A 20,712-nucleotide genomic window follows, 5' to 3' on the forward strand; every position below is an offset into this window, starting at 1 on the left:
GGCATGCGAACTATGTGGCCTGCCCAGCGGAGCTGATCGAGTGTGGTCAATGCTTCAATGCTGGGGATGTTAGCCTGGTCGAGGACACTGATGTTGGTGCGCCTGTCCTCCCAGAGGATTTGCAGGATCTTGTGGAGACATCGTTGGTGATATATCTCCAGCGACTTCTGTACATCGTCCATGCCTCTGATGCATACAGTAGGGCGGGTATTACTACAGCGCTATAGACCATGAGCTTGGTGGTAGATTTGAGGGCCTGGTCTTCAAACACACTTTTCCTCAGGCGGCCGAAGGCTGCACTGGAGGCAATGTTGAATCTCCGCATCAATATCTGCCTTTAAGAGGCTGCTAAGGTATGGGAAGTGATCCATGTTGTCGAGGTTCGCGCCGTGAATCCTGATGACTGGGCGGGCAGTGCTGTGCGGTGCGGACAGGCTGGTGGAGGACCTTTTGTCTTAAGGGTGTTAAGCGTAAGGCCCATGCTTTCATATGCCTCGGTGAATACATCGACTATATCCTGGAGTTCAGCCTCAGACTGTGCGCAGACGCAGGCGTCATCTGCATACTGCAGCTCAACGACAGAGGTTGGGGTGATCTTGGACCTGGACAGGAGGCGGCATAGGTTAAACAGCTTCTCACTGATTCTGTAGTTTAGTTCCACTCCAGCAGGGAGCTTGTTGACTGAGGTGGAGCACGGCAGCGAGGAAGATTGAGAGTTGGAGCGATGACACAGCCCAGTTTGACCCCGGTCCGGACGTGGATTGGGTCTGTAATGGAACCGCTGGTAAGAATCACGGCCTGCATGTCGTCGTGGAGCAGGCGAAGGATTTTGACAAACTTTTGGGGGCATCCGAAACTGAGGAGGACGTTCCATAAGCACTCAAGGTTGACCTTGTCAAAGGCCTTTGTAAGATTGAAAAAGGCCATGTATAAGGGCTGGTGCTACTCCCTACATTTTTCCTGCAGCTGTTGCGCTGCAAAGATCATGTCCATTGTGCCTCGTAGGTGATGAAATCCGCACTGATTTCTGGAGGAGCTCCTCGGCCACAGGGTGAAGACGGTTGAGGAGAACTCGAGCGACAACCTTCCCAGTGGCTGATAACCGGGAGATTTCGCAGTCGGACTTGTTTGACTTTTTAAAGATGGTCACTATCACTGCATCTGAGATCTCCCAACATGCTCTCCTCCCTCCAAATGAGAGATGAGGTCATGTATCCGCGCCAACAGCGCCTCTCCGCCATACTTTAGCGCCTCAGCAGGAATTCCATCAGCACCCGTAGCCTTGTTATTCTTGAGCTATTTTATGGCTTTGCCTACCTCGTACAACGTTGGGGTTTCACTGAGGTGATGGCGGGTCACATGCTGCGGGATGGAGTCGAGAACGCTCGAGTCAAAGGCAGAGTCTCGATTGAGGAGATCTTCAAAGTGCTCCTTCCAGCGGGCCCTGACAGCCTTGATGAGTTTTCCCCGTTCTTGGCCAGGGGTGGTGTGGGGCCTTGGGAGTTTGGACCATAGGTGGTCTTGACTGCAATGAAGAGTCCTCGCATATTGTGGTTGTCGGCCAGTTGTTGTATCTCCTGTGCTTTCTCCATCCACCACCTGTTCTTTAGGTCCTGGGTTTTTTGTTGGACCTGAGCCTTGAGCCGTCTGTAACGTTGCTTTGCAGCTCCCGAGTTGGGTTGTTGCTTGAGGCTCGGAAATACTCTGCACTTACGATCTATTTGTTCTTGAATCTCCTGATCATTTTCATCAAACCAGTCCTGGTGTTTTCTGGTTGAGTAACCAAGTGTCTCTCCACAGGCATTGGTTATGGATACCTGGAGGGCAGACCAAGCGCTGTGGACATTGAGCATCTCAGGGTCATCAAGGCATGCCAAATTAGCTGAGAGGCACTGGCAGTATACGGCTCTCTTAGCTGGGTCTTTAAGTGCCCCAGTATTAACTTTTTTGCAGCACTGCTTCTGCTGTCCCCTCTGCTTTGTGCCTATGTTTATATCGATGATGGATCAGATTAGACGATGGTCCGTCCAGCAGTTGTCAGCTCCTGTCATGGCGCGGGTGATGCGTACATCCTTGTGATCGTTGGCTCGGACGATGACCCAGTCGAGTAGGTGCCAGTGTTTGGTGCGAGGGTGTTGCCACGATGCCTTGTATTTGTCCCTCTCGCGGAACAGGGCGTTGATGCGTTCGTGTTCTAGACATTTTGTCAGAAGTAGGGTACCGCTGGAGTTGGCTTTCCCTATCCCCCTCTCTGTCAATCACGCCTCCCCAGAGGGCTGTGTCTTTGCCGACCCTGGCATTAAAGTCACCTCGGAGGATCAATTTGTCTTCCGTGGGGAACGGGGAACCGGGATGTCTCGGTTGGAATAAAAACCCTCTAGTCTCATCCGTTGGGGCATATGCACTGACGACTGTGGCACATTGGTTCCGTGATAGGGTAAGGCAACGCGTTATTAGGCGTTCGTTAACCCCGCAGGGGGAGTCTTTGAGGCGGTCGACCAGCTCATTTTTAACGGCGAAGCCGACTCCATGAAGGCGGCGTTTGTCCTCTGGTTTTCCTTTCCAGAAAAAGTTGTAACTGCCACCGTGTTCCTTGAGCGGGCCTTCCCCTGCCTGCTGGGTCTCGCTTAGGGCAGCGATAATGTCAAAATGTCTCAGTTCCCCGGCAACTATGGCAGTGCGGCATTCCGGCCTGTTGCTATTGGAGTTGTCCATGAGGGTCCTGATGTTCCAGGTACCGAACTTCATATTAGCGAAGTGCGAGAGTTCTTTTAACATGAAGTAGCCGCTGCACACCGGCAATCACATGGGCTTAGCTGAGCAAGGTCTTGGTCCAGTGACAAGGGGGTCCAAGATGACTGGCGACCAGGCACTGCTGTATGAGCCTATTTGCCTACGGTGAGGTGCTGGCCGGAAGTTTGGCGCTGAGTAGCGCCATTGATGGTAGGTGGCCCGAGGCTTGGTTGGGGGGCAGGCATTAGGAAGGGCAGCTGTCAGCAGGGGTTCCGAGGGATGTTTTGGAGAGTTTTTTCCAAAGTTAAAAATTTCCCCAAAGATTTCCAAGTTGTTTTAAAAGTAAGATTTTAAAATATTTCCGAATTATTAAAATGAAGTTACACAGGTTGATTGAAGGTTTAATAAATAAAATTAATAAAGTTGATCATCTAAAATGTAAATCAAGTTGTTTAAAAGTTAGGAGAAAAAAGTTCTCCAAGTTGATTAACATTTTTTATAGTTTAAGATGTAGTTCTAATGTTTCCTTCTCTCCTTCTTCCCCCCCCCCCCCCCCCCAACCAGTTTTTTTGAATTAATGAAAATCATGATTTGAGCCATATGTATAAAAAACATGTTCAAAATCCCAGTCTGGTTGTTGGTTCCTACTGCAGGAAGTGTTGACTGCTCTAAAACTCAGATGATCTACATATAGTTGATAGTGTCAGGGGCATTGCTCGGATGATGCAATGTTTCCACTTGTCCAGTATCAGCTGTTAGAATTCAGTGTTCTGTAATGACATCAAAACCAATAGCAATGAGATGACTGACTACATTTCCTTCATGTCTATACTGGCGAACAATTTCTCACCCATCCGTGATATATTCTGAAACCTACCATTTTTGTTAAAATTCATGACACGAGCAAAAAATACCTCACAAAATCTTAATTGCAGAATTTTTACTAACCTTTCTCCCTTGTCGATACAGCAGTTTTTGCATTTTTTTCTGACTACATTCCTTCATGTCTATACTGGTGCTGTGCAGCTATTCATGCTTTACATTTGTGATCTTTTAGGTATGCGGCTTTTTCTATATTTCCTGCCAAGAAATGATGGTCACAGATACAGCACTGTTATACTGTCTGTCTGTCACATAATGCCATGATTCACACATGCTTTCCAGGCCAATGTTCTTCTCCCACCAAAAATATTGGCCTGCACAGTTAATTACTGTGCTTACCAACACTTTCAGGGGCTTCTAAGAAAATTGGCTTTTTCTTTGCAGGTGTGCAAATATCTCTTCCAACAGTACTACAGTGCTGAATGGTCAAGCTTTTTGACATTTATGATGGTCAAATAGTTACCTAACTTCGTGAACAACATTAAATAATCATTATTGCAATTGTCATGATTAGCTGTTAATCTTGCCATGAACAAAAATGAATTCTCAAAAATTGCAAACTGTTTCCAACATTTTCATTAACATTGACAAAAAAGGGTACTTTCCCAGATTTTAGAAGAATATATATTTCAAATTCTGGATTTTATTAATATAAAATGAAACTAGCAACTGATTTTTTTTTTTTAACATTTATTACAGAACAATCCCAGCAATAAACTTGGGCACATCAATAAGTCACATATCAAGAGATTTACTTTCACCTGTTTGGCTATCTCTGTCACAGTAAGTATACAATCTCCAGAATGATTTCATATTGTTCCGAAGTTCATTTGATTTGTCCTTGGGATTCAAACAACAGGTATGCCTACTTTGTTTCTGTTGAAACGGTTGATCAGGATATCAAAACCAGCTGTAAACTTATCCTATTTGCTGATGATGCAAACTAGACCGAGCAGTAGATGTCGGAAACACCAAAAGATTTGCAAACGAATTTAGGTTAATTGTCATTAGGCAGACAAGTACATAAAATGCAACACTGATGAATGTAAAGTACTGCACAAGTCAAAATTTGTAAGACAGTACAAGTTCTACACTCTATAAACTTGAGGTCATCCAAAACTCTGCTGCCCGTGTCCTAACTCATACCAAGTCCCGTTCACCCATCACCCCTGGGCTCCCTGACCTACAGTGGCTCCCAGTTAAGCAACGCCTCAATTTTGAAATTCTCATCCATGTTTTCAAATCCCTCCATGGCCTCGTCCCTCCCTATCTCTAATCTCCTCCAGCCCCACAACTCTCAGATATCTGCACTCCTTGAGCATCCCTGATTTGTCGTTCTGCCATTGGTGGTCATGCCTTCAGCTATGTTCTGGAATTCCCTGCCTAAACCTTTCTACTTCTCTTTCCTCCTTTTAAGGCGTGTGCGTGCACCCATCTCAACTTACAATGCTGTTGTGAATTAATTAATAAAAAAGACTGGTATATAATCTGTTCATGTCACTGCGCTGTACTCACAAGGAGACAAAATGGATCTGGAGTATCTTTTATATACCAGATTTTAACCAGTGGATGATGTGGTATATGAGAAATATATTTAACAAAATTGAGGGGAAGGGAGCTTATTAGAAAGAAATACAAAACTAATTGTTCAAAAGAGGGAGCAAGGATAAACCCAGCAACTACAGGCCAGTCAGTTTAACTTCGGTAGTGAGGAAGCTTTTAGAAAGAGTAATCGTGGACTAAATTAACAGTCACTTGGATAGAGGTGAATTATTTAAGAAAACTTGATTAAGTTTTTTGATGAGGTGATGAGGGTAATGCGTTTGACGTATTGTATATGGATTTCTAAAAAGCGTTCGACTAAGTGCCACATAAAGGGCCCAAGTTTGCCCAAGAGTTGCTCCGTTTAAAAAAATAAATAAATAAAAAAAAATTTTTTTTTCGACTATCTTAAAAATCGCAATTCTGCCCGTTTAATTTGCTCCAGTGTAAGTGAGTTAGTTTTTTTTTAGTTTTATTTATTTTCAAAAGGGAGCATTACCAGCCACTTATGCCTGTTTTGGCCATTTAAGCAAGTTTAGACAGCTAAACGTTACTCCAAACTAACTTACGCCAGCGTATGTGGCCACTTGTGGCAGCACAGAAAAACCTTACGGTGAGCTAAGAAATCAGCGCAGGTAAGTACATTTAAAGCATCAAGCACTAAACAAAGCACAAAAATAAGCATTCAATAACAAATTAAAAAATATAAGGAAGCTGAGAGGACCTGTACCTAGCACCAAGACTTACAAAGCACTAAACAACTAGATTTAAAAATGGATTGATAAGCTAGTAAATAATAGTTTCAGCCAAACTATTATACAGAATTCCTTTTGAAAGCAGATGAAGAGTAAACTTGAATGTAAATCAAACAATAATTTAGGAGTCAGTCAGTCAGTGCTTTACTGCAGATGACCAGGGCTAGGAGTGGTAAGACGCACACCGGGAGGCTAGGCTCAACACGGCATTGGTAAAGGGGGGAGAGGGAGAGTCTGAACGCGGCATTGGTCGGGGGGGTGGCGCGGCGGGGAGGCTGAACGCAGCAGGGAAAGCCGATGAAGGAGCCCATTCGGCCAGGGCTAGGGGCGGCGTGCTTCAGGCCCTTCCCACACAGCCTGCAGAGATTCTGGGGGCGAGGAGCTACTGCACATACATGCATACTCTAGCACGCATGTGCAGAGGTCCCGGCACTGTGTTCAGCACCGGGACCTGGCTCCCCCCCCCCCTCACTGCTTGTGCTGCGCCATGCCATGGCATGCGACGTTCCAAGGAGTGGGGAGAATACCTAGGTAAGTTTACGGCGCCATTTTTAGTGTAAAAAGTCAGCGCACCTCATACAGGGCATAATTTTAAAATTTACAGATGACACAAAACTTGGGAAGTATAGTGAACAGTGAGGAGGAGAGTGATAGACTTCAGGAAGACATATGAAATGGGCGAACACGTAGGAGATGATGTTTAATGCAGAAAAGTATAACGTGATGCATTTTGGTGGAAAGAATGAGGAGAGGACATATAAACTAAAGGGTACAATCCTCAAGGGAATGTACGAACAGAGACCTGGGGGTATGGGCAAAAATCATTAAAGGTGGCAGGGCAGGTTGAGAAAGCAGTTTATAAAAAAACAAAAATGGCTTGCGGCATCCTGGGCTTCATCAACAGAGGTATTGGGGCTGAAGTTGCCCCTTTCTATAAGGCCTGAAGCCGCCTGAAAGTGGCGGCCACAGTCCAGTGCTTAATGGCCGCTGAGTCGCGACGGACTGGCAGATGTTCGTGGCATTGCCCTGAAGGGTTTTTCCGACTGTGTAGATATCCGCCCTGCTGCCCCACCCTTCCGCCTGACTCCTGCAGATGTGTCGTTAATGACGTCATCAAATCACGCACCACATTGGACCCGTCCCGGAAGCTAAATTCAGCTCACATCATTATCCGGCCACCTGTCGGTGCATGTTTTTGTGTCAGTTCACACTGCTTGCTCAAAACCTCCAGTGGCATTTAAATGTGTCTTGCGACTAGCACCATTCTTGTCGGCGAGATTTGTTTCGGATGTGTTAAAGCATTGAGTTGCCTTCTGGACATTGGGATTGAATAATAGTGGCCCAGGCTCTTCATACTCGACAACAGAGACCGCTAATTGAGGAGGCTGGGCTTGCGGAGGAGAGCTAAATGGGGTCAGTGCTGGCAGCAGAACGCCTCCTGCACATTGTGCGTGGCAGGGAGGCACGCAGGAGAAGGCGGCACCGGCTCCAACGGCTGGAGAGGTAGCGGGCAAGGGACGCAGCACACATGGCTGAGGAGGATGCAGAAGGCCATGGAGATGTCGCCCGACCTGAACCCAGGAAGGACCTCGGGAAGGGCCTGTCGTCAGGAGAAGGGTCAAGTACACAGACCCCCAGCACAACATAGTAGGCCAGATGGACAGGAAGCAGCATGCACCGAACGTAGATGCTTGCCAGCACCAGGCTGCAGAGGGTGAGGACTAACATTAGCAGGAGAAAGAAGGCAATGAGGCAGCTGTCCGAGGAAGAGGCCTACATATCATCATCTCGAGTGACCATAACATGGCAGAATTCCTTATTAAGCTGGAGAGTGAAACAGTTAATTCAGAAGCTAGGGTCCTGAACTTAAGGATAGGTAACTTCGATGGAATGAGACGTGAATTGGCTAGAATAGACTGGCGAATGATACTTAAAGGGTTGATGGTGGATAGGCAATGGCAAACATTTAAAGATCACATGGATAAACTTCAGCAATTGTACATCCCTGTCTGGAGTAAAAATAAAACGGGGAAGGTGGCTCAACCGTGGCTAACAAGGGAAATTAAGGATAGTGTTAAATCCAAGGAAGAGGCATATAAATTGGCCAGAAAAAGCAACAAACCTGAGGACTGGGAGAAATTTAGAATTCAGCAGAGGAGGACAAAGGGTTTGATTAAGAGGGGGAAAATAGAGTACAAGAAGCTGCTTGCCGGGAACATAAAAACTGACTGCAGAAGCTTCGAAAGATATGTGAAGAGAAAAAGATTAATGAAGACAAACGTTGGTCCCTTGCAGTCGGATTCTGGCGAATTTATAATTGGGAACAAAGAAATGGCAGACCAGTTGAACAAATACTTTCGTTCTGTCTTCACGAAGGAAGACACAAATAACCTTCCGGAAGTAGTAGGGGACCGAGGGTCTAGTGAGGAGGAGGAACTGAAGGATATCCTTATTAGGCAGGAAATTGTGTTAGGGAAATTGATGGGATTGAAGGCCAATAAATCCCTGGGGCCTGATGGTCTGCATCCCAGAGTACTTAAGGAAGTGACCCTAGAAATAGTGGATGCATTGGTGATCATTTTCCAACAGTCTATCGACTCTGGACTGGAGGAAAGCTAATGTAACACCACTTTTTAAAAAGGGAGGGAGAGAAAAAGCGGGTGACATCAGTAGTGGGGAAAATGTTGGAATCAATTATTAAGGATGAAATAGCAGCGCATTTGGAAAGCAGTGATAGGTCCAAGTCAACATGGATTTATGAAAGGGAAATTATGCTTGACAAATGTTCTGGAATTTTTTGAGGATGTAACTTGTAGAATGTACAAGGGAGAACAAGTGGATGTGGTGTATTTGGACTTTCAAAAGGCTTTTGACAAGGTCCCACACAAGAGATTGGTGTGCAAAATCAAAGCACATGGTACTGGGGGTAATGTACTGACGTGGATAGAGAACTGGCCGGCAGAGAGTCGGGATAAATGGGTCCTTTTCAGAATGGCAGGCAGTGAATAGTGGAGTGCCGCAGGGCTCAGTGCTGGGACCCCAGCTCTTTACAATATACATCAATGATATGGATGAAAGAATTGAGTGTAATATCTCCAAGTTTGCGGATGACACTAAACTGGGTGGCGGTGTGAGCTGCGGGGGATGCTAGGGGGCTGCAGGTTGACTTGGACAGGTTAGGGGAGTGGGCAAATGCATGGCAGATGCAGTAATAATGTGGATAAATATGAGGTTATCCACTTTGGGGGCAAAAACGCGAGGACAGAATATTATCTGAATAGCGGCAGATTAGGAAAAGGAGAGGTGCGATGAGATCTGGGTGTCATGGTTCATCAGTCTTTGAAAGTTGGCATACAGGTACAGTAGGCGGTGAGGAAGGCTAATGGTATGTTGGCCTTCATAGCAAGGGGATTTGAGTACAGGAGCGGGGAGGTCTTACTGCAGTTGTACAGGGCCTTGGTGAGGCCTCACCTGGAATATTGTGTTCAGTTTTGGTCTCCTAATCTGAGGAAGGATGTTCTTGCTATTGAGGGAGTGCAGCGAAGGTTCACCAGACTGATTCCTGGGATGGCAGGACTGACATATGAGGAGAGACTGGATTAACTGGGCCTTTATACACGAGTTTAGAAGGATGAGAGGGGATCTCATAGAAACATACAAGATTCTGACGGGACGGGACAGGTTAGATGCAGGTAGAATGTTCCCGATGTTGGGGAAGTCCAGAACCAGGGGACACAGTCTTAGAATAAGGGGTATGCCATTTAGGACTGAGATGAGGAAAAACCTCTTCACTGAGTTGTTAACCTGTGGAATTCCATGCCGCAGAGTGTTGTTGATGCCAGTTCATTGGATATATTCAAAAGGGAGTTAGAAAAGGCCCTTGGGGTTAAGGGGATCAAGGAGTATAGAGAGAAAGCAGGAAAGTGGTACTGAGGGAATGATCAGACATGATCTTATTGAATGGTGGTGCAGGCTCGAATGGCCGACTCCTGCACCTATTTTCTATGTTTCTATAGACAGTCCCTCGGGATCGAGGAAGACTTGCTTCCACTCTTAGCATGAGTTCTTAGGTGGCTCTACAGTCCAATACGAGAACCACAGTTTCTGTCACAGGTGGGTCAGATAGTCGTTGAGGGAAAGGGTGGGCAGGGAGTCTGGTTTGCTGCATGCTCCTTCCGCTGCCTGCGCTTGATTTCTGCATGCTCTCGGTGACGATACTCGGAGCTCAGCGCCCTCCCGAATGCACTTCCTCCACTTAGGTGTCAGTGGGGATGTCGCACTTTATCAGGGAGGTTTTGAGGGTGTCCTTGTAACGTTTCCTCTGCCTGCCTTTGGCTCATTTGCCGTGGATGAGTTCTGAGTAGAGCGCTTGCTTTGGGAGTCTGGTATGCTAACTGTGTGGTCTGCCCAGCAGAGCTGATCAAGTGTGGTCAATGCTTCAATGCTGGGGATATTGTCCTGGACGAGGACGCTGATGTTTGTGCGTCTGCCCTCCCAGGGGATTTGCAGGATCTTGCGGAGACATCGCTGATGGTATTTCTCCAGCGACTTGGTGTCTACTGTGCATGGTCCATGTCTCAGCCATACAGGAGGGCAGGTATTACTACGGCCCTGTAGACCGTGAACTTTGTGACCGTTTTGAGGGACTGATCTTCAAACATTCTTTTCCTCAGGCAGCCGAAGACTGCACTTGGCGTACTGGAGGCGATGTTGGATGTCATCATCAATGCCTTCTTGTTGATAGGAGGCTCCCGAGATAGGGGAAGTGGTCCACGTTGTCCAGGGCCACGCCGTGGATCTTGATGTTTGGGGGCAGCGCTGTGCGGTGAGGACAGGCTGGTATAGGACCTTTGTCTCACTAATGTTTAGCCTAAGGCCATGCTTTCATATGCCTTGGTAAATATGTCGATTATGTCCTGGAGTTCAGCCTCTGTGTCCACAGACGCAGGCGTCATCCGCGTGTAGCTCAACGACAGAGGTTGGGGTGGTCTTGACCTGACCTGGAGTCAGCGAAGGTTGAACAGCTTCTCACTGGTTTTGTAGTTTAGTTCCACTCCAGTGGGGAACTTATCAACTGTGTGAGGTGGAGCATGGCAGCGAGGAAGATTGAGAAGAGGGTTGTGGCGATAATGCAGCCGTGCTTGACCCCAGTCTGACATGAATTGGGTCTGTGATGGATCCGCTGGTAAGGATCATGGCTTGCATGTCATGGAGCAGGCGGAGTATGGTGACATACTTTTGGGGGCATCCGAAACGGAGGAGGATGCTCCATAGACCCTCGCGGTTGGCAGTGTCAAAGGCCTTTGTAAGGTCGAAGAAGGCCATGTATAAGGGCTGGCGCTGTTCCCTACATTTTTCCTGCAGCTGTCGCGCTGCAAAAATCATGTCCGTTGCGCCCCGAAGGGGATGAAATCCGCACTGCGACTCCGGGAGGAGCTCCTCGGCCACGGGGAGAAGACGATTGAGGAGGACTCTAGCAACGACTTTCCCAGTGGTTGATAGAGAGATTCCTCTGTAGTTGCAGCAGTCGGACTTGTCCCCTTTTTTAAAGATGGTCATGATCACCGCATCTCTGAGATCTCCCGGCATGCTCTCCTCCCTCCAAATGAGAGAGAGGAGGTCGTGTATTCGTGCCAGTAGCTCATCTCTGCCATACTTAAGTGCCTCAGCAGGGATTCCATCCGCTCCTGTAGCCTTGTTGTCTTTTAGCTGTCTTATGGCCTTTTCTACCTCATGCAGTGTTGGGGTCTCACTGAGATGATGACGGGTAGCATGCTGTGGACATGGTCCTGACGTCTGACCAGTGTCTCCGGAGTCTGCGATTTTGCAAGAGCATAGAGACTGAGCTGTGCAATCACCTGCAGTCTCAAACAAGGTTGAGAACAGCTCTGCCTGTCCCATCCTAGGTCACCATCGCACTCAATTTCTATGTGACTATATCCTTTCAAGATGTAACAGCAAACATTTCTAACATTTCCCAGTTTGCTGCGCATAGCGCCATCAGTCAGCCTAACATCTGTCGTTGGGAAAATGCTGGAGTCCATTATTAAGGAAGCAGTAGCGGGACATTTGGAAAAGCATGGTTCAATCAAGCAGTCATAATGGTTTTATGAAAGGGAAATCATGATTGACAAATTTGCTGGAATTCTTTGAGGATGTAAGGAGCAAGGTGGATAAGGGGGAACCAGTAGATGTGGTCCATTTGGATTTCAAGAAGGTATTCGATAAGGTGGTACATAAAAGGTACACAAGATAAAAGTTCACGGGGTTGGGGGTAATATATTAGCATGCATAGAGGATTGGCTAACTAACAGAAAACGGAGTTGGGATAAATGAGTCATTTTCATGTTGGCAAACAGTGACTAGTGGGGTGCACAGGGATCGGTGCTGGGGCCTCAGCTATTTACAATCTATATTAATGACTTGGATGAAAGGACCGAGTGTAATGTAGCCAAATTTGCTGATACAAAGATGGGTGGGAAAGCAAATTGTGAGGAGGATGCACACAACCTGCAAAGGGATATAGACAGGCTAAGGGAGTGGGCAAACATTTGGCAGATGAAGTATAATGTGCGAAAATGTGAGGGTATCCACTTTGGCGGAAATAATAGAAAAGCAAATTATAATTTAAATGGAGAAAAATTGCTAAGTGCTGCAGTACAGAGAGACCTTGTGTATGAAACACACAGTCAGTATGCAGATATAGCAAGTAATCAGGAAGGCAAATGGAATGTTATTGCAAGGGGGGATAGAGTATAAAAGCAGAGAAGTCCTGCTACAACTGTACACCTGGAGTACTGAGTACAGTTTTGGTCTCCGTATTTAAGGCAGGATATATTTGTAATGGAGGCTGTTCAAAGAAGGTTCATTAGGTTGATTCCGGAGATGAGGGGGTTAACTTATGAGACTAGGTTGAGTAGGTTGGGCCTATACATATTGGAGTTTAGAAGAATGAGAGGTGATCTTATTGAAACATACAAGGTAATGAGGGGGCTCGACAAGGTGGATACAGAGAGGATATTTCCACTCCTAGGGGAAACTAAAACTAGGGGACATAGTCTTAGAATAAGGGGCCCATTTAAAACTGATGAGAAGAAATTTCTTCTCTCAAGGTTGTCAATCTATGGAATTCTCTGCCCCAGAGAGCTGTGGAGGCTGGGTCATTGAATATATTTAAGGCGGAGATAGACAGATTTTTGAGCGATAAGGGAGTAAAGGGTTATGAGGAGCAGGCAGGGAAGTGGAGCTGAGTCCATGATCTTATTGAATGGTGGAGCAGGCTCGATGGGCCAAATGGCATGCTCCTGCTCCTATTTCTTATGTTCAGTGTAAGGGGTGTTGCAGTTGTGGGGGATAGACTGGTTGGGCTGGGTGCTCTTTACCTTTCGTTCATTGTTCATAGGTTTATAACCTTCAGGGCTGCTGCTCTTTGCGGCTCTTTGTCGGCCGGCGTGGACACGATGGGCCGAAATGGTCTCCTTCTGCGCTGTAAATTTCTATGTTTCTATGTTCTTATGTCAGATGACAGATGCTCTATATAAGGAGGAGGAGGGACTACATATCCTTCCCTATGAGCAGTGAAAAGCAGTTGGAGCGGCAGGCCGGATTCATCAGGATAGCGGGCTTCCCCAGGGTTCAGGGTGCCATAGACCCATGTCGCATTGACGGCGCCACAGAACAATCCCGAGATCTTCCGTAACCTCAAGGGATTCCTCTCCTGCGATGTCCTGGCCTGAGACCACAACCTGAAAATCATGGCAGTTGATGCCTGGTATCCTGGCAGCAGCCACGGTGCTTTCATTCTGTGCCATGCGTCTTTGAGGGGTCAAACCAAGATTGTGACTGGCTCTTTGGAGACGAGGGTTATCCACTCTGCACTTGGCTGCTGACTCCCCTTTGCCACCCCAGGACTGCTGCGCAGCAATCGTACAATGACTCTCATTCAGCCACCAGCTGCATCATTGAGCGGACCGTCTCAATTCTTAAACAGAGGTTCCGATGCCTGGATTGCTCAGGAGTGCTGCAGTACTTGCCTGAGCAAGTGTCCCCATTTGTCGTCTTCTGCTGCATGCTTCACAACCTGCCATTCATGAGGGCACAACCATTGGAGGACGAAGCAGCAGTACCACCTGAGGAGGAGGGTCAGCGACCATGCAGGAGGACCCTGCAAGGGAAGTCCTAAACCATCTCATTGCTGCCCATTTCCGCTGAGTTCATGCGCACTTTAGCCTTCATCTGTGCATCTCCATAGGCAAACCAATGAGCCCTTTCACGCAGCATTCCGCACAGTGAAATGAGAGACCTTCACAGATATTCAAACCCAAACTACCCTTGTGCATTTCCTAACAAGGCCTCTTGCTCATACCTATTCTGGAACTACGCCTTAGTGTCTCCCCTGTGGCTGCACCATGGCTCTGGGAAGGCTGCTATGTTTCCGGTGTAGAAGCTACAGATGCCTTCTAGGACTCCCTCAAGCAGCTCAGGTCCTGGAAGGGCAGGCTGCCAACTGGGCCACATCCTCGTTGGCGACTTAAGTTGGAATTGGCTGGAGCGAATCCATGTTGGCAGCAATGGCGGAGTGTGAGATTAGGACAGCTGTGATTCGATGAGCTTGTGACGCTCCCCCGGACAGCCCCTCACCAGATCCACCAATCTTCTGGCGCACAGGTCAGTGGGGTGGAGTGACACCGGAAGGCCCCCCGGTGGACCCAGTCGCAATGGCAGTCAGATCTCGCATGGCATCCAGCTGAGACTGCATGAGAGCAGACACGGTCTCGATGTCACCTGAAATAACAGCAGTAAGACGCTCCGTGGCCTGTTACTCAGTGCATGAGAGCATTGAGTTTCCAGGCAAGCGGCCATCCTCTCCAATGCAGCACTCAGATGTTGGTTCCCTTCTGCATCTGTTGCAATGGCAGCTGCCACATCACCCGCGACATGCTTCATCACAGCTGAATCCGCACGGTCACTCGGAGTCCACCATCGTCTGCACGCAGTCAATGATGGGCTTCATGGTGTGCGCAGAGCTGTCCGCAATGCGGGAGGTGGACTCCTCCATGCTCTTGACTATTTGCGACAGGCTCTCGGGCACCCTTTCCATTGCCTTCATGTGTGAATGCATGGCATCTACCCTTGTTTCCAAAGCCAACACATCAACTCGCGTGCAAACTCGCCACCCTGAAGAGATGGCACCCGAGGTTCCCTTTGTCCTTGACCATGCTGCAGCCTGCTAAGCCCAGGTGCATCGCCCAGTGTAGACCCCTGCTAAATCTAACTGACCCGACCGCATACTCCCAGTTTCTGAGCTGGTGCGTGCTAGTGTAGGAAGCAATGACGCGGTGCTGGCAGCAGTGTCCCCCTCTTCATCACCCTCATCGCACATGCCACCAATCTCAGCACTCATCTCAAGGATCTTGTCCTGACTCTGGCTCACACTCGACTCGAGGGTCTTGTCCTCACCCTGGCTTGCACTCGACTCAAGGGCCTCAGTCTCGCTCTGGCTCACACTTGGTATCATCTGCAATCATAAATGGCACAAGGGGTTCCATCAGGGTGATTGCACAATCCAGCAAGCAACTTGCATGCAATATTAAGCAAGCGACTGGTAGGTACTTGGAATTTCAGCAAGAGTTGGCATCAAAGGAAGGCCTTCACTTACTGATGCTACCCCCAGCAGGATCCACACGACCGGCGGCCACAGGGAAGGCAACATGTGGGCCCACTAGCCGTTGCAGCGCCTCTTCCATATCACTGAGCTGCTGGATATCGGCCTCTCCCCCACCTGTTGCTCCAAATGGTTGTGGGAGACCTTGGCCTGCAAAGCAAAGAAGGATCGCTGAGTAGTGGCGTCATGAGGCCTCGGCAATTAGAGCAAGTATGGGTCATTACATGTAGGTGTAACTCTCATGAAAGGTGCCCTCCATTGCAAGTATGCACACATAGATATAGATGCCTCAGCAATGAAATGGTGCTTCAGTGACTATATAGTGAATGTGGGAAATAAGAGAAGGTGAAGGAGAGGTTCAGAGATGGAAGGTGAGGAGTTGGGGGAACATGTACTCACTTTCATCAGTCGAATGATGTCGTTCAGCCTTTTGCAGCATTGGATGGTGGTGCGTTCATGAATTGAGGTCCCCGACACCTCCATAGCTATCTCTCCAAACATTGACAAAGATAGCACAACTGGGATAGACAACGCGCCTCCTTCCCTCCACAGCTTGAACCAGTGTCTCCAATTCAACATCGGAAAAGCGGCTGGCTCTCCTTAAACTTCTTTGGCCATTCCTTCACAAGCAACAAAGGCAAACTCAATGCTCAAGACCTAGCTGCAAACCCTGCCAGGGAGCTGTTGCCTCGTTATGTCAATGACCATCAGCTGAATTTTTGGGTCTAATCAGCCGGTCTTCCCCCACACCGCTGCAAAGAGCCCATTACTGCTGGCAACACCGCACCGCTCTTTTTTTTTCAGCAATATTGCTGAGTTTCGTTCTAATGGCCGCCACATCCATTGCAGCGGTAATGCACACCAAAAAGCAGTAGGTGTGCCTTGTTTTGGGCGGTGGGCAATTTCGGCCCCATAGAATGTGGAAATTATGATTAACCTTTTATAAAACACTGGTTTGGCCCGAACTGGAGTATTGTGTTCCATTCTGGGTACCACACTTTCGGAAGGATGTGAAGGCCTTGGAGAAGGTGCAGAAAAGATTTACGAGAATGATTCCAGGAATGAGGGACTTCAGTTACATTGATAGACTGGAGAAGCTAGGGTTGTTCTCCTTGGAGCAGAGAAGATTAAGTGGAGATTTGATGGAGGTATTCAAAATCATGAGGCATCTGGACAGAGTAGATAGAGAGAAACTATTCCCATTGGCAGAAGGGTGGAGAACCAGAGGACACAGATTTAAGGCGATTGGCAAAAGAACCAAAGGTGACGCAAGAAAAAGTTTTTTACACAGCGAGTGGTTAAGATCTGGAATGCACTGCCTGAAAGGTGATGGAGGCTCAATTTTATCTTTCAAAAGGGAGTTGGATAAGTATCTGAAGGAAAATAAATTGCAGTGCTACAGTGAAAGGGCAGGGGACTGGGACTAGCTGAGTGTCAGCGTGGGCTCGATGGGCCGAATGGCTGCCTTCCATGCTGTAACCATTCTATGGTTCTAAAGAAATGTAAGGTTTTTATGTAAAAAAAAAAAGAAAGCTAAACCGAATTGATATTTGTAATTTATATTATAATAGTACTCATCTGGGGTAAAGTGATTGGTGCCATTGCCTGGAGCATGCGCTCCTTTGGTAACTGACCTCTGCCCACAATAGTTGATTTCCTGCTTTCTGTACAACTAACCTTTAGCCTCTTGTGTGTGTAATGGTGCAGCACTCCCTGTACTTTGCAATCTGCCATATACCACCTGAAATGATCATAGTTTCATTGACCTTCCCCCTCAATGGGCCCAAGTTTCGGATGTTGATTAGAATGGCGCACCTCCGTCAGTTAAGTCTGCTGTTTGTGAAAAAAAGTGCGCCGAAATCCTACCTTGGAATTCTCAGGTTCTCCAAGAGTGTGGCGTGGCGCTTTGGAGTCTGAGGTGGGCGGAGCAAGTAGTATTGCAGCCAGCAGGGAGGCGGAGCCAGGTCCCGACGCTGAAAACAGTGCCGGGACCTCTGCACATGCGCACTAGAGTGTGCACGCATGTGCATTAACTCCTTGCAGCCCGACGCTCTGCAGGATACAAGATACCAGTCCTCAAAAGATTAAAATCCAACAAAACATTAGGACTTCTATCCTCCAGTTGCTTTATAATATTTAGCATTAAGGCTGACTTGCACAATCTTGTTTATGTTTGGTGATGAGAAACAGATTCCGGCTCTGCGCAATGTAAGGGACCATTCAGTGGATTTAGCACAGCCATTAAAAGCAGTATGTATCTAGTGCTGTTGTGTATTATGCAATCTCCCAAGGGTTACAGAAAACTCGATGAGATTAATCCATTGCCAAGAAAGAGATTACCTTTTAAAGCTATAACATAAGACAAACACCATAAAGGAGCCGAGTTTTTGTTAGGGCTAATTAGGGACAGAATTCCCAGTTTTAACACAAGCAGATAGTACTGAAAAAAAGTTAACACGTAAACTGGGCCCCAGCACTGACCAAAGCAATTAATACTTCACCCATTCTCTCAAACGCCCCTCCCCATCAAAACATGTCCAAGCAGTCTTCAACTGCAAACAAATAAATAAATAAAAAATAAGCATTTCAAATCATTTTCCATTCCTTGTGACCAAGTCTCCGTTTCCTACTCTGAGAAATAGTCTTTAGCTCGCTCGACTTTAAATGCAAACAATTTGCAGGATGGTCCCTACATATGCAAGTACCATTTATTATGGCTTCTTGCTCGAGTGGAAGAATATCGCAGACGCACTGATACTGTGCGGAGACAGTGGATCCTATATGTGCACAGCCTTCACTGAAGCGATAATTCCGCCTTTTAAGCTACTTGGACCATCGGGGTGTCATTTCGCATATGTGAGTCATCATTCCACATTTGTACAGATGTTGAATATTAATCATGTGGGAAATGGGATTATCACACCCACAAACATGAAACTGCATGGAGCTAACAAACAAAACCCCCTCAATTTGTCTTTTTTAACGATTTGGAAGAAAATTGTTTCACTATATGGATAAGTTTGTGTATAAATAAACTCTCTTATTGCGGCACAAACAGTACGAACATAAAATAAAGGATATTGTGTGCAAAGGCAGCCAATAAGTTGAAAGGCATGGTGTTACTCGGGTGCTGAATTCCCTATTATCCCGAGTGAATTCAGCACCGAAGGAGTTAATTGCCTTTTGTTCCTTTTAGAATCTGGCTTTCTCACCCAGAAAAGATGGGGCTTTTATCCGGTTTTCTCCCTCTTCCATTTTTGCAGCTTGGCTATAGCACAGAAAACCTCTGAACACTGCTCCTGAGATATTTTATCAGGCCAGTTTCAAAAAATCTTTTTAAATTTCTTGGTGAGGGCAAGAATAGTTTTCTTTAGCTCTCAAAGGTTATAAAGTACAAAATTTTAAAGAGGAAGGGGGAAGTTGCTGTTACAGTTCCACTTAAGCAAGGTTATTGTACACTGAGGGTTGGCAGTATTGGTTTTGCATTGATTGACACCCATGGTAAAAGAAAATAGTCAGATTTGATTAGATAGAACCCCAAAATGATTCTAAGTATGTCATATGTCAACACCTTTACTCCTAATCATTTACATATAATTATCAATATGATCACTTCTTAATATGAGGGTTTCATAAAAAAAAGCAGCCTCCATATTTCCTGTAACATTACTATGTTTCCTAAGTTATTGACACATTTATCTTGTTTTAGAGATTTATAAACATTTTCTGCTTTGTATCAATCAGACGTAGATATAAAATATCAGGCTCCTTTGCAGAATCTCCCCCCTCGTTTAGCCTCCCCTCCCCCCCCCCCCCCTCGCGTTCAGCCTCCTGTTCAGCCCCACCCCTCTCTTCCTCCTCCTCCCTCCCTTCCCCCTCTACCCCACCTCCTTCTCCCCCCTCCACCCCCTCTCCTCTCACTGTCAGAAACACAGACACTGACACTGCCACAGAGAGAGATACCTGGGCAAAAACACAGCGGCTGACAGAAACACCTTCCCTTCACATACAAGTAGGACTTCTATTTTTTTATTTGTTATTGATTGGTTGCTTATTACTTTGGGCTTGGTGCATTAGGTGCAGGGTTCCTTCTATTTTTTATTAATTAATTGTTACTTTTTGTGCTTTGTTTAGTGCTTAGTGTTTTAAATATACTTGTGCTTCTTTAATGTTGTTGTGAAGGTGTTTAATGCTTTGGAAAATCCTCAAACTTCCCCCCCCCCCCCCCCCCCCCGGCCTGTTGATGTTGATGTGTCTGCCTCAGCCGGGAGCCTACACTTATTTATAAAAAGTGAATCAACTGTCCTCACTCAGCAAATATAAGGCAAAATATCATTGCAAGAGGTTTTAGGCCATTTTAAGTGATGTGTTTAATGCTTTCGTCCTTTGTGTTTAATGTTTCCCACCCCCATCTCTGGCTGTGCCTGTACTGAACTTGACTCTCGAGGTAAGGTTTTTTAGAACTTACAAAAGTGGAAACTTACTCCATTCTAAGTTAGTTTGGGGTACGTTTTCGCTGCCGAAACTTGCAAAACAGGCCTAAGTGGCTGGACACACCCACTTTTTGGAAAAAAAACTGAACTAAAACGCAACGAAACTAACTCCCTAGAACTGGAGCAAACTAAATGCCAAGAATTGCGATTTCTAGGATATTCCAAACTAATCTAATTGTTCCAAAAAATTCCACCAGAAACGGGCCCATGTGTGAAAGAGAATACTACTAGGGTGAATATCATCTATTCAAAGCACGAATAGAATATTTTCATAATAGTAGAGTATGCTGGAATCACCACTGCCTGCGCAACATTTGGTAATGTATTCTCCTATTTTGAGTGTCGGAGATGGGGACAGTTGTTCAGGTGCCAATTAATTCAACTGTTTCTTTCATAGAAGTAATTTTGATAAAGGAAATGCTTTTCTTATGATGTAAAAGGGGGTCTGATTAATCTGCAGTCCTACCTCTACGCCACCGTTTTGTATTTTTTAGCAGTTATGGTATCATTCGTAGAGATTTAAATAAGTGTATGTTTATAGAGTTTTGTGACGTATACAATTATTTGCTACAGCATCATGGGCCTAGTAAGGAATCAAGATTTTTTTGCAGGGAGGTGCTGGACATTTTATTGTCTCGTGTAT

The 20,712-nt window shown here is 46.5% G+C and overlaps 1 protein-coding gene across 6 annotated transcripts in view; it reads left to right on the forward strand.

The window, feature by feature from the left end:
- ankhb (ANKH inorganic pyrophosphate transport regulator b) overlaps nt 1-20,712 on the forward strand; it is a 207,503-nt gene that overhangs the window by 97,925 nt on the left and 88,866 nt on the right. For 5 of the 6 annotated variants that reach the window (XM_070880715.1, XM_070880720.1, XM_070880719.1 and 2 more), the window contains one exon: nt 4,315-4,398. The exons of the other annotated variant lie outside the window; for it this stretch is intronic. In XM_070880715.1, coding sequence (XP_070736816.1) covers nt 4,315-4,398 — 84 coding nt within the window. The remainder of the gene's footprint in view (nt 1-4,314; nt 4,399-20,712) is intronic. 6 annotated transcript variants of the gene reach the window in all.

This window comes from Pristiophorus japonicus, chromosome 5 (assembly GCF_044704955.1).
Source record: "Pristiophorus japonicus isolate sPriJap1 chromosome 5, sPriJap1.hap1, whole genome shotgun sequence".
NCBI lineage: Eukaryota > Metazoa > Chordata > Chondrichthyes > Pristiophoridae > Pristiophorus > Pristiophorus japonicus.